The sequence below is a fragment of the Nerophis lumbriciformis genome, linkage group LG11 (genome assembly GCF_033978685.3).
Source record: "Nerophis lumbriciformis linkage group LG11, RoL_Nlum_v2.1, whole genome shotgun sequence".
Classification (NCBI taxonomy): Eukaryota; Metazoa; Chordata; class Actinopteri; order Syngnathiformes; family Syngnathidae; genus Nerophis; species Nerophis lumbriciformis.
The window spans coordinates 1,676,533-1,690,247 of record NC_084558.2 but is presented as its reverse complement, the minus strand read 5'-3'; the positions used below and the strand labels follow the sequence as shown (position 1 = coordinate 1,690,247).

Sequence of the window (13,715 nt, the reverse complement as noted above, 5' to 3'; positions counted from 1 at the left end):
ACCCAGACTGGTCCATCAAATTGCCAGATTGGAAACATGTCATTCATCACTCCAGAGAAGGCGTCTCCACTGCTCTTGAGTCCAGTGGCGACGTGCTTTACACCACTGCATCCCACGCTTTGCATTGGACTTGGTGATGTATGACTTAGATGCAGCTGCACGGCCATGGAAACCCATTCCTTGAAGCTCTCTGCGTACTGTACGTGGGCTAATTGGAAGGTCACATGAAGTTTGGAGCTCTGTAGCAACTGACTGTGCAGAAAGTCTTTGCACTATGCACTTCAGCATCCGCTGACCCCTCTCTGTCAGTGTACGTGGCCTACCACTTGGTGGCTGAGTTGCTGTTGTTCCCAAACTCTTCACTTTTCTTATAATGAAGTTGACTTTGGAATATTTAGGAGCAAGGAAATTTCACGACTGGATTTGTTGCACAGGTGGCATCCTATGACAGTTCCACGCTGGGAATCACTGAGAGCGGCCCATTCTTTCACAACTGTTTGTAAAAACAGTCTCCATGCCTAAGTGCTTGATTTTATACACCGGGCCAAGTGATTAGGACACCTGATTGTCATCATTTAGATGGGTGGCCAAATACTTTTGGCAATATAGTGTATCTATCAAGGAGGTGGTCTGGGAAGTAGAGGAGTAATGTTCATATATTTTAAATATTTTGTGTTTTATTGTTCATGGTTAATATTGTAAATCCCACATTCTGTATTTAAATTCTAAGTGTCTTACTCAGTAAAAAAAAAACAACTAAACAGACCATCTCAAAAACAGAATTAACTTGAGTTAATTTACTGAATTATATTTTAAAGTTAAAGTACCAATGATTGTCACACACACACTAGGTGTGACGAAATTATTCTCTGCATTTGACCCATCACCCTTGATCACCCCCTGGGAGGTGAGGGGAGCAGTGGGCAGCAGCGGTGGCTGCGCCCGGCAATCATTTTTTGGTGATTTAACCCCTAATTCCAACCCTTGATGATGGGTGCCAAGCAGGGAGGTAATGGGTCCGTACAAAAATATATAGAATGTGGGAGTACAAAAATCAAATATGAACAATAAAACACTGAATATTGAGAATAAAGGAGTGTTGCTCCTCTACTGCAAACCACCTTCTTGATAGACATATTTTATAATCAAGCAAGAACAACAAAGATGCAAAACACATCCACATAGTTGATATAATATCACTGTTCTGCAGAACTTTGCTGTAGAAATCTGCCTCTGTCTGACACTAAACAAGCCCCTCCCACTCTGTTCGTGCCCAGTCTACATGAAGCAGAGCTTCGTATGTCACTCAAACGTGAAGATTTTACCCACTGGAATCATTCCTATAGTTTGAAAGCATCCAGCTGGAATGTTATTGATGTTGTATTATGCCAAGGTAAACCAGTTAACTGCCTTCTTTAAGCTGTTTTGCAAGACCCCGTGGCACATGACTTCAAACTTGACACCTCATTGTCTGGTTTCGATTGCTTCGGTCTTAATTTACTGGAAGAGAATCTTGCTTTTTGAAGCAGCAAATCATTCGACATAGTATTTTTCAGCACTGAATTTTTACACGCTGAGTTTTTTTACGCAGAATTTTTATACACGCATTTTTTTTACACTGAATTTTAAAACACTGAATTTTTTTTCATTTAAATTGTCAGCATAATTTGTTGTAAAAAAAAAAATGCAGTGCACAAAACTCAAACGCAAAAAACTCAGTTACCTAAATTTTGTGTAAAAAAAAAAAAAAAGCTTTCGTCATAAAGACACAAAGTGACCTCCATACATACAGTATGTATATACTATACAACATAATATGCATACTTTTCCTCAATACTTTTTTCTATTTGATAAAGATTTCAACTTCTATTCTTTAATAACTGCATATCTGTCATGTCTGTATTATCATGTTTTGTTTTAAGTCATGTTTTGTTTAGTTTCTGTCTTTTCACTCCCTTGTCTGGTCACCATAGCAACCATTAGTTTTCACCTGTCACGTCACGCACCTGTTTCACGTCTCCGGTACCAGCTCCACGACGCCAAGCTCCGGTACCAGCTCCACGACGCCAAGCTCCGGTACCAGCTCCACGACACCAAGCTCCGGTACCAGCTCCACGACGCCAAGCTCCGGTACCAGCTCCACGACGCCAAGCTCCGGTACCAGCTCCACGACGCCAAGCTCCGGTACCAGCTCAACGACGCCAAGACCCGCCATGCCAAGACCAAGACCAAGACCCGCCATGCCAAGACCAAGACCAAGACCCGCCATGCCAAGACCAAGACCAAGACCCGCCATGCCAAGACCAAGACCAAGACCCGCCATGCCAAAACCAAGACCCGCCATGCCAAGACCAAGACCCGCCATGCCAAGACCAAGACCCGCCATGCCAAGACCAAGACCCGCCATGCCAAGACCAAGACACGCCATGCAAAGACCAAGACACGCCATGCCAAGACCAAGACACGCCATGCCAAGACCAAGACTTGCTAAGCCAAGACCAAGACCAAGACACGCCATGCCAAGACCAAGACACGCCATGCCAAGACCAATACACGCCATGCCAAGGCCAAGACCAAGACCCGCCATGCCAAGACCAAGACCCACATCAAGACCAAGACCAAGACCCACACCAAGACCAAGACCAAGACCCACACCAAGACCAAGACCCACGCCGAGCTTCGCCGCTGAACGCGTCACGCCGAGCTTCGCCGCCTGACTTGCCACGCCGAGCTGCCACGCCTGCCAAGTTGACGGCGTGCCTCCCTCCTCGTCGACCACGGATATGGCCGCTACCTGGTCGCCCGCCACGCCAAGTGCGCCCACTTCCTAGTCGGCCACGAATGTGGCCATTCCCTGGGCGCCCGCCTCGCCTGCTGCAGCGGCGTTCCACTCGCCGTCGCCACCTAACTCTGCCCCGGTGGATACAGGGACACGTGGTCTGGCGACCCACCGCCATGTCCCCCTCCCGCCCTCCCATGACTTTTGTTAAATTTTTTTTCTTGGACATCTGGTATCTGTCCTTAAGGGAGGGGCTCTGTCATGTCTGTATTATCAAGTTTTGTTTTAAGTCATGTTTTGTTTAGTTTCTGTCTTTTCACTCCCTTGTCTGGTCACCATAGCAACCATTAGTTTTCACCTGTCACGTCACGCACCTGTTTCACGTTTTGAGTCACGCACCTGCTTTCACTAATCATGTTCATAGTATTTAAGTTAATTCATTTTCTGTTGTTCGGCCTGACGACCTCACACCACATTTATGCTCCGTCCATTGTTTCATGTCCATGTTCACGCTGCTCCTTTTTTGTCCAAGCCAAGTAAGTTTTTGTTCCATGTTTATAATCTTTTTGTTTTTCACAGTTTATTCTCCGCCACTGTGCGTGCTTTTCATTTGTACTTTTTGCTATAGTCTTTTGGTTTCATAGTTTATTATCCGCCACTGTGCGCGTTTTCGTTTGTACTTTTTTTTGATATATTAAACAAATCATGTACCTCCATTCCCGTCTCGCCCGTGCCAACTTTCCGCTGCATCCCGGAAAAGCAAACTCCAAAGATCAAGTGTTGACAATATCCACGTCTGGAATGTCATACATCAACTGTGATATGCCATGATTTGCAATTGTTGGGCTAACTCATTTATTATCAATTCTAACTTTTTTTTTACATTCATCCCCTATATACATCCTAAACTCCTAATCTTTTTATTATTATTTTTCTTGACAGTTTATTTACTAGTGTCATCAGGCTAATTGCATCCATGTCTTTGTTCCATTTAAATGTCAATATAATCTTGTGCTCCTCTACAGAGGCGGTCTTCGCTAGATTTTCGCCCTGGGCGAACACCCCCACCCCACCCCCCAAAAAAGACTTACCCCCAAACCCCGCCCACCAACACAACAATTTAATATATTGTAATATTTTTTTATATAACCTAAAACAGTAACAAGAACAGAGAAAAAAACAAGATAAATACATGAAATATCAATGAAATACAGTATATAATACCAATGTAAATTGCACACCCAGCAGGCACAAGACATTGATTGATACAACGTTGATTATACAAACATGTCCTTTAAAAATGCCTTTGAAATAGCTTTAGCATTTTGCTTTAACAGACTTTTTTTTGTCATTTTTCACCAGTCTTTACTGCTCAGGGCTTAACTTGAATCATCTCCTGGATGCAAGTATCAATCAATCAATCAATCAATCTTTATTTATATAGCCCTAAATCACAAGTGTCTCAAAGGGCTGCACAAGCCACAACGACATCCTCGGTACAAAGCCCACATACGGGCAAGGAAAAACTCACCCCAGTGGGACGTCGATGTGAATGACTATGAGAAACCTTGGAGAGGACCGCATATGTGGGTAACCCCCCCCCTCTAGGGGAGACCGAAAGCAATGGATGTCGAGTGGGTCTGACATAATATTGTGAGAGTCCAGTCCATAGTGGATCCAACATAATAGTAAGAGTCCAGTCCATAGTGGGGCCAGCAGGACACCATCCCGAGCGGAGACGGGTCAGCAGCGCAGAGATGTTCCCTGCCGATGCACAGGCGTAAGTAACCAAACAAAAACATAATTTCAACACCTATATAGACTGTGGTGGCCTATGCAATGTTCCACACCATCGTCTGCTAAGGTTGGGGGAGCATAGCCCAGGAGCAGACCCAACAAAGCAACCAGGAGAGCCAACTCCAGCCTCGGCCACCCACACACACCCACACACATAACTCTCAGCCAGTGTCCAGTCTGCATGGATGAGCGAGGATGCGTTTAAGGACACCGAGGTGTCCGATACATGCTCATTCAGCCAAGACACTTTGAAGCTTGTCCGTCCCGGCGCTCAGCGCCAGCTCCGCAGCCCTGTCTCTTCATCCGCATCTCCTCCAGTCTCTCCAAACGGACTCCGGTGTGGCAGAGACCCAGCAGCTGGTCCCAAAGGGTCCGGAACCAAAAGGCAAAAAAAAAAACCACATGAAAACAAGAGGGGAATATCAGGAACACAAACGGATGATACAAGAGCACAGAGCTCCTACCACTATATGAACGGAGTACTTGAAAGCTTCATTAAGTACTTTGTGAACATTGGACCAAATCTGGAGGAAAATATTCCAGATCCCGAGTCATTTGAGGACTTGAATGACACCATAGATAGAAATCCACACTCGATGTTCCTCGAAGGTGTGACAAAAGAGGAAATGATCAATATTGTGAAAAAATTGAAATCCAAGACCTTAACTGAATGTAACGGAATTGATATCGAAACAATAGAAAAAGTTATTGAAGAGATTTCAGAACTTTTAACATATAACAGCAACCTATTATTTTGAACAAGCAAATTCCCAGATGAAAAGAACAAATCATGCCAATTTATAAGACTGGTGACAAACACCAGTTTACAAACTACAAACCTGTTTCTCTACTTCCACAATTTTCTAAAATAATTGCAAAATTGTTTAACAACAGATTAGACAAATTCATGAATAAAAATTAAACACTCACAGACAACCAAAACAGGATACAGAGCCAACATTTCAACATCAATGGCATTAATCAAAATATCAGATAAGATATTAACCAATGAATTAGATAGTAAACAGTGTGCAGCAGCAGTATTTATAGATTTAACAAAAGCATTTGACACAATTAATCATAATATCTTTATAAAGAAATTAGAATGGTATGAAATCAGAAGGTTGGTTTTGAACTGGGTAAGAAGCTACTTAACCAACAGGAAGCAATACGTGAAACTAGACGAACACACGTCCACAGAGTTGAAAATATCTTGTGGCGTACCTCAGGGATCGATACTGGGACCAAAGTTGTTCAATCTCTATATAAACGACATTTGTAAAGTTACAAAGGACTTAAAGTTAGTATTATGTGCCGATGATACAACTGCGTTTTGTTCAGGAGAGAACACACAGAAGCTAATGCAAATAGTAACAGAAAAAATTTACAAATTAAAAAGATGGTTTGACACAAACAGACTATCTTTGAATCTCAGTAAAACTAAAATAATGCTATTTGGTAACAGTAGAAGGGAAAGTCAACCACAAATACAGATAGTTGACATTGAAAGGGTAAAAGAAAACACATTTTTGGGTTTAATGATAAAATGAACTGGAAACCTCATATAAAATATACAACATAAAGTAGCAAGAAACACGTCAATAATGAATAAAAACATGTTCTAGACCAAAAATCACGTCATATTCTTTACTGCTTGCTAGTGTTACCATAACTGAGTTATTGTGTAGAAATATGGGGAAACAACTAGAAATGTGCACTTCACTCATTAACCGTGTTACAAAAAAGATCAGTTGGAATAATACATAATGTTGAATAAAGAGAATATACAAACCCTTTATTTATTGAATCACAAATATTGAAATTCAACGATTTGGTACATTTGCAAACAGCTAAAATTATGTTCAAAGCAAACTATAACTACAACAATTATTTTCAACAAAAGAGGACAAATATAACCTTAGAGGAAAATCTAATTTGAAACATTTGTATACATGTACAACACTTAAGACTTTTAGCACACCCATATGTGGAATTAAATTATGGAATAGATTAACCAAACAAATCAAACAAAGCACCAATATGATTCACTTTAAGAGACTGTTCAAACTACAAGTGTTCACAAAGTACAAATATGTGAACACTTGTAGTAGATAATGATTACTTATGTATTTAATATTTGTTTAAATGTATTTATTATTTAATTATTCACTGTTCTGTTACAAATAGAGAACAAGGAAATGGGATAACATTGCTATGTTATGAAAAGGGGTAGGATTAAATAAGCTCTGCTTCTTCCCAATTCTTTTCGGACGTACAGTAATAAAACAACTAGAAATATGCGATGTTCGAAATAAACTGAAACTGAACTGAAAGTAGAATATCGCGTACATGTCCATTCATGCCAGCAATTCAACTTCAATTGTGAAACTAATAAGTGATACAAACTCATGACATGCATTGTGAGATATGTCAAGCATTTATTTATTGTAATTTTGATGATCATGTCTTACAGTTTTTGAAAACCCCAAATTTTCTGAGATTTTCACTTCCAAATTTTCACAAGCTGTAATCATCAAACCTATATCAAAAGAAGGCTTGAAATATGTTAAGTTGCATGTAATGAGAATGTCATATTTGTTTCCCCTTTAAAATCTACACAAACTTGTGCACGATATTAAAATTTTTCGAGTTCACCATGACAAAGATTGTTAAGAGTTTAAAAAATGTTACTAAATGTTACATCCCATCCATCCATCCATTTACTACCGCTTGTCCATTCTTGTGTAATTTCTACATGTTTTATTGAGTTAAATTCTACAGAAGAATAATTATTTATTCATTTTGTTTTATTACCTCAAAACTAAACAAAATTTATTCTAATCAATTTCTAATATATGTATTTTTTTTAAAATAAGAATCGATAAGGAACCGAAGAAAACGGAACCAGAAAAGTCTTATCAATTACCATTATTACTGGACACCCTGCTCGCCATCATTACCAGCCGCCAGCAGAAGGACTTGGACCTGTCATGGCTTGGGCTCGAACCCGCTTTTCCCCGGCAGCTGGGTCTGCCAGCACCTCTGCTGGCAGCACGCCAAGACACGCCCCTGCTCGCGCTGACCGCATCACGCCCACTTGTTGGCAAGGCTGTGGCCGATCAGCAATCAACACACCTGGGATTGATGAGGGGGGGGCGGTATGTAGACCAGTGGACCCAAGGATCCTCGCCGGAACTTAGTCTTCTGTACCGTAAGCCGATAACCCAGCTTTATGCTCTCTCTCTGCCTTTTCCCCTCCGTGTTTCATTGTTCTTCCTTGTCATCCTCCCCAGCAATCTGCCTTCGTCCCCGCGTGGTCGAGCTGTGCACCTCGACTTCCCTTTTGGACTTTGGACTGCCACTCTGGACCCTTGACCCTTCGCATGGACACGTACTCTGATGCCTCTCTCTCGCCCTGGATCATCTGCCTGCCCCACGGACTGCCTTCCTGCCTTGTTCCTCCTCTCGCCCAACACATCACGGTAATACACAACAATTAATTACACACATAGTCAAACACACATACACCCCTCGTGGATTAGTCACACTCCATTCTCTTGTTTAGTTTATATTATTATTGTTTGATTATTATATATATATTGTTTATATATATAATAAATCATAGAGCTATACTGCCCCCTTGTGTCTGTGCCATCAACCCTCTCCAACCATAACAGGACCTGCACCTACCCGTGGTCTTGTGGACGTACCGGAGTCAACGAAGTGCACCCCAGTAGCCCTAATGTTCGGATAAGAACTAGGTACGCCTGTTGACTTACTGGGCCTCCACCAGACCCAGAGGTGGTGAGTGACTTGGCCTAGACTACTACAGAAGACTGGGAGATCGACTGCTAGAGGTGCATTACTTGGTCCGACAGACCCTCAATGAGGCCGGCTGCGGTCAGAAAAGAGTTTACGACACACACTGAAGAGGTGCACAGATGTGGGTCTACTGCCTAGAGTGGAAGAAAGGGCTGTCGCCCAAGCTAATGAGCCACTGGGTTGGACCGTGTACCGTCCTCGCCAGACTGTCTGACGCGGTGTACCGGCTGTCTACTTCAGCATTCCTCTCTACTTCCTTGTTCCCAGCATGCCTCGCTGTGAATGACGTAGCTGCTTTCGTTGATCTGTCTTATATCTATAAGTTTTTTCTTCTCCTAGCTCTTTAATTTTTGACACCATAAATGTGGTAGCCGATAAATCTGTTGGCTTTCTTTTCCAATTGCACTCTAGTATCAAGAACATTTTTATTGGCAATGCCTGATTATTCATTACCCAAAAAGCACATATAGGCTGATTTTTGGAAAATCCCACAAATGGTGAGCAGGTTTTTTTTGGACGATATTTATAAACAGTCAATCAGTAACTGGTAGTTAAATGTGGTTGTGCACATTGTTTTAATGATAAAGTTGGTTGCTTGGAAATCCTTCGACAAAGTTTTTTGTAATTATTTAATATATTATTTTAAGTTCACACACACACACATATATATATATATATATATATATATATATATATATATATATATGTGTGTCATGTCGATCATGTTTTTGTTTGGCCATGCGCTGTTTTGTTTTTTGGACTCTTTTTAGTTCCTGGTTGCACTTCCTTGTTTGTTACCTTGACAACCATTAGTTTCACCTGGTTCACATCGTCATGTCACGAACCTGTCTCACGTTTTCACATTTTGAGTCACGCACCTGTTTTAACTAATCATCTCATCACTATTTAAGCCTGTAGTTGCCAGGCAGTCAGCCTGGCGACATCACTCTTGACACACTACTGACACTCTGTTTCATGCTGCCCTGTTCACGTCATCGCAAGTAAGTTTTTTTTATTTATGCCACAGTTAGTGTCTTTTGTTTTGCCATGTTCATGTTATGCATAGTCCAAGTTTTTGTTCCCTGCGTTAAGTTTTGTGCCTCTACTGTGAGCACCTTTTGTTTGTTCTTTTTTTGAGTGTTAAAATTAAATATGTATGTACCTTCACGTCATGTCCGGTCCAAATCATTTGCTCCATGGGAAAACAAACCACACCAAAGTCCAAGTCCATCCATCCATCCATCTTCTTCCGCTTATCCAAGGTCGGGTCGCGGGGGCAGCAGCCTAAGCAGGGAAGCCCAGACTTCCCTCTCCCCAGCCACTTCGTCCAGCTCCTCCCGGAGGATCCCGAGGCGTTCCCAGGCCAGCCGGGAGACATAGTCTTCCCAACGTGTCCTGGGTCTTCCTCGTGGCCTCCTACCGGTCGGACGTGCCCTAAACAACTCCCTAGGGAGGCGCTCGGGTGGCATCCTGACTAGATGCCCGAACCACCTCATCTGGCTCCTCTCGATGTGGAGGAGCAGCGGCTTTACTTTGAGCTCCCCCCGGATGGCAGAGCTTCTCACCCTATCTCTAAGGGAGAGCCCCGCCACCCGGCGGAGGAAACTCATTTCGGCCGCTTGTACCCGTGATCTTGTCCTTTCGGTCATAACCCAAAGCTCATGACCATAGGTGAGGATGGGAACGTAGATCGACCGGTAAATTGAGAGCTTTGCCTTCCGGCTCAGCTCCTTCTTCACCACAACGGATCGATACAGCGTCCGCATTACTGAAGACGCCGCACCGATCCGCCTGTCGATCTCACGATCCACTCTTCCCTCACTCGTGAACAAGACTCCGAGGTACTTGAACTCCTCCACTTGGGGCAAGATCTCCTCCCCAACCCGGAGATGGCACTCCACCCTTTTCCGGGCGAGAACCATGGACTCGGACTTGGAGGTGCTGATTCTCATCCCAGTCGCTTCACACTCAGCTGCGAACCGATCCAGTGAGAGCTGAAGATCCTGGCTAGATGAAGCCATCAGGACCACATCATCTGCAAAAAGCAGACACCTAATCCTGCAGCCACCAAACCGAATCCCCTCAACGCCTTGACTGCGCCTAGAAATTCTGTCCATAAAAGTTATGAACAGAATCGGTGACAAAGGGCATCCTTGGCGGAGTCCAACCCTCACCGGAAACGTGTCCGACTTACTGCCGGCAATGCGAACCAAGCTCTGACACTGATCATACAGGGAGCGGACCGCCACAATCAGACAGTCCGAAACCCCATATTCTCTGAGCACTCCCCACAGGACTTCCCGAGGGACACGGTCGAATGCCTTCTCCAAGTCCACAAAGCACATGTAGACTGGTTGGGCAAACTCCCATGCACCCTCAAGGACCCTGCCGAGAGTATAGAGCTGGTCCACAGTTCCACGACCAGGACGAAAACCACACTGTTCCTCCTGAATCCGAGGTTCGACTATCCGGCGTAGCCTCCTCTCCAGTACACCTGAATAGACCTTACCGGGAAGGCTGAGGAGTGTGATTCCACGATAGTTAGAACACACCCTCCGGTTCCCCTTTTTAAAGAGAGAAACCACCACCCCGGTCTGCCAATCCAAAGGTACTGCCCCCGATGTCCACGCGATGCTGCAGAGTCTTGTCAACCACCAAAGTCCAAGTCCTGACAATATATATATATATATATATATATATATATATATAAGCACACATGATTGTATTTTTTTATGACGTGGGACAAATTTTCAGTTACAAAAAGGTTGGGGACCACTGCTTTAAGTACATCAGTCTTTATGACAATCCGACTATTATTTTAAGTTAGATATAGGTACATACACATACACAAAAAAAGAACAATTGGATGATTAAAGTGCGGCGAAAGATCTGCAAAAGCATAACTGGGGACCGTTCTAACTGCTGCTCAATACCAGGCTGAGAGCCAACAGAGCCAGAGAGGCGCACGATTTCACTGAGTCGCCCGTCTCTTCCCTCACAGGCTGGGTGGTGACTGGCAGAGCCGGCAGGATGTTCCTGAAGACGTTTACCATGAGCGGCGAATCAGTTGTATTGTCAATGCGCAGCTCCGTGCTAAAGAGGTCAATCTGTTGGTGGAAATATGGACACTTTGGAAGTCTGATCATCTCACACAAAAAGGCCACAAAAAGAAACCCACCAGCTCAGGGCTGACTCTGATGGTATCCTTAAAGACGGTCCAGACGACGATTTCTCTGCAGGTGGGCGTGGTCAGCGAGCCGAGGTAACGATAATATCTTGTGAAGTTCACGCCTTCCAGTAGGCCATCCAGTGGGATATCGTTGGTAATGTTGACAAGGTCACCTGATGCGGAGAGAATAAAAGTGTCAGCTTTACAAAAGTTGAAAGTTTGGCTTCAGCATCAACTTACCAGCAAGTGGGATTTGAGACAGGTAGGCGACGAGGTCGCGCCAAGGTTGGCTAGTGTTAACGCTACTATCGGCCTAAAAATGTAAAAATACAAGACGGGGAGATTCATATTGGGATGCTCAATCACAAAATCACATTTGGGAAAAAAATGCTCACCTCAATGAAAAAGCCAAGAGCAGCAGCTCCCGTCGGGTCTTCGAGGGCGAGACTTGTGTTCCCATTAAAACGGGACTTGATGTTGACGATGTGCAGCTGTGGGGCAAGGGAGTGCAAAGGTGAACATTTGTCTGTTACAAAGAACTATTTCAACATTTAACATGTGAACGCACCTCCATTGGGTAGCGTCTCCCATTGACGGTGTGCTCAGAGCCACCAATAGTTGAGCGGTTGCCCCAGTGCAAGTGGAACTGCAGGCTGTCGTAGGGCTCGGAGAGACCCCCCCCTGAAATCTGCACCCCTCTATTAAAGTTCACTCTGACTGGAAGACACAAAGTAAGAAGAATGAATCAGAAAAACTGAATAGCAATGGCGTTCAAGGTCATATCACAATGCTCACCTGTCCTGCCAGTGTTGGTTATATTTGCCAGGACGCCGGTGTTGCCGAAGTTTGTGAAAGTAAACCCGGTCAGGCTTGCATTTTCTGTGGTATCAGCAGTCGCAATGTTTATGGGCGACTGTCTGCTGCCATTGCAAGAATCTCCAAATAAAACCGGCCATGTTCTGTCGTCTGGAGGCAGAAAGGAGAGGTTTTAAGAGGGCCAGGCGGCAGAAAAGGCCAGCAGCAGAGACGTGGTAGTGGTAACTTACCGCAAGCTGGGTCATGATAACACCAGTCTGAGGAAAAGGAGGGACAAGGTCAGACTTAAAAATGTTGTACATGTGGAAAGATGGCGGCGGCTAAAAGCAATTCTTACCAATCGAACTAGTCGAGTAGACATCAACCACAAAGAGGCACAAAGCAAAGGCGAATGCAAGCCTCTTCATCTAATAAAAACAAAAAATTCAAATAGTGAATAGTGGGCTTTTTCTCTAGAAACCCATTATCCATATATTTTAAGCTGCATTTTAACCAGTGTGGTTGGCACTGGGAGCAAGGTGGGTAAAGTGTCTTGCCCAAGGACACAACGACAGTGACTAGGATGGCAGAGGCCGGAATCGACCCTCAAGTTGCTAGCACGGTCGCTCTACCATCTCAGCCACGCCACCCTATTTAACAATTGTTTTAATTTTTTTTATTTATTTATTTATTTTTTTAATGTGTGTTAAATTAGGTTAGCCTTCTCATAAACTTAAGGAAAGTTCATTGGAGTTAATAATGAACAAATGTACTTAAAAAAATACTAAAGTAAAAACAACATTGAATAATACAAGACGGTGGGTCTTACCTTTAAGGCACTTGACTGTGTGTGCATGTCTGTGTGTCAATGTTGCTTCATCCTTTCTCCTCCCTGCTTTTTATGAGCTCAGCTGCTTGAGAAAAAAAACGCCTCCATACGTCAGCTGGCTTCGACTTCTATGAGAATATCATCCGTCGATACGTTTTCTATCCCATTGTTTTTTTTTTATTATTAGATTTTTAACAAACTTTTGATAAAATTGTATTTACTCCTCCTTAATTGGCTACTTGTTTTATGATTGTGTATTTTTTATTTCCAAAGCAAGACAACTAAAAAAAAATGCTTACATGACACATTGACAATATTATGTGTATTTATAAATCAAAAGCAACTCTGTGTTGATATGTTGTGAATTTAAGGAACGGTAAAAGAACTTTTATTGGATTTTCTAGACTACAAATAGATTTTAGACATGACGTGACAGTCGTGACAACAAATGCGACAACTGGATTAGTTACTGGAAACAATAGGTGACCCAACTGCAAGTTGTTGTTTTTTACCTGGGAGGCCGG

At 43.2% G+C, this 13,715-nt stretch overlaps 1 protein-coding gene across 1 annotated transcript; it reads right to left on the bottom strand.

The window, feature by feature from the left end:
- Positions 1-11,121: 11,121 nt before the first annotated feature.
- Positions 11,122-13,282, bottom strand: LOC133610951 (carbonic anhydrase 4-like). The gene is made up of 9 exons (XM_061967739.1): positions 13,192-13,282; positions 12,721-12,790; positions 12,614-12,640; positions 12,363-12,533; positions 12,136-12,284; positions 11,963-12,058; positions 11,808-11,880; positions 11,577-11,740; positions 11,122-11,505 (listed from the first exon to the last, which is right to left on the bottom strand). The coding sequence occupies exons 1-9, from the start codon at positions 13,216-13,218 to the stop codon at positions 11,314-11,316; spliced, it is 969 nt and encodes a 322-aa protein (XP_061823723.1). The 5' UTR covers positions 13,219-13,282; the 3' UTR covers positions 11,122-11,313.
- Between the last annotated feature and the right edge of the window lie 433 nt (positions 13,283-13,715).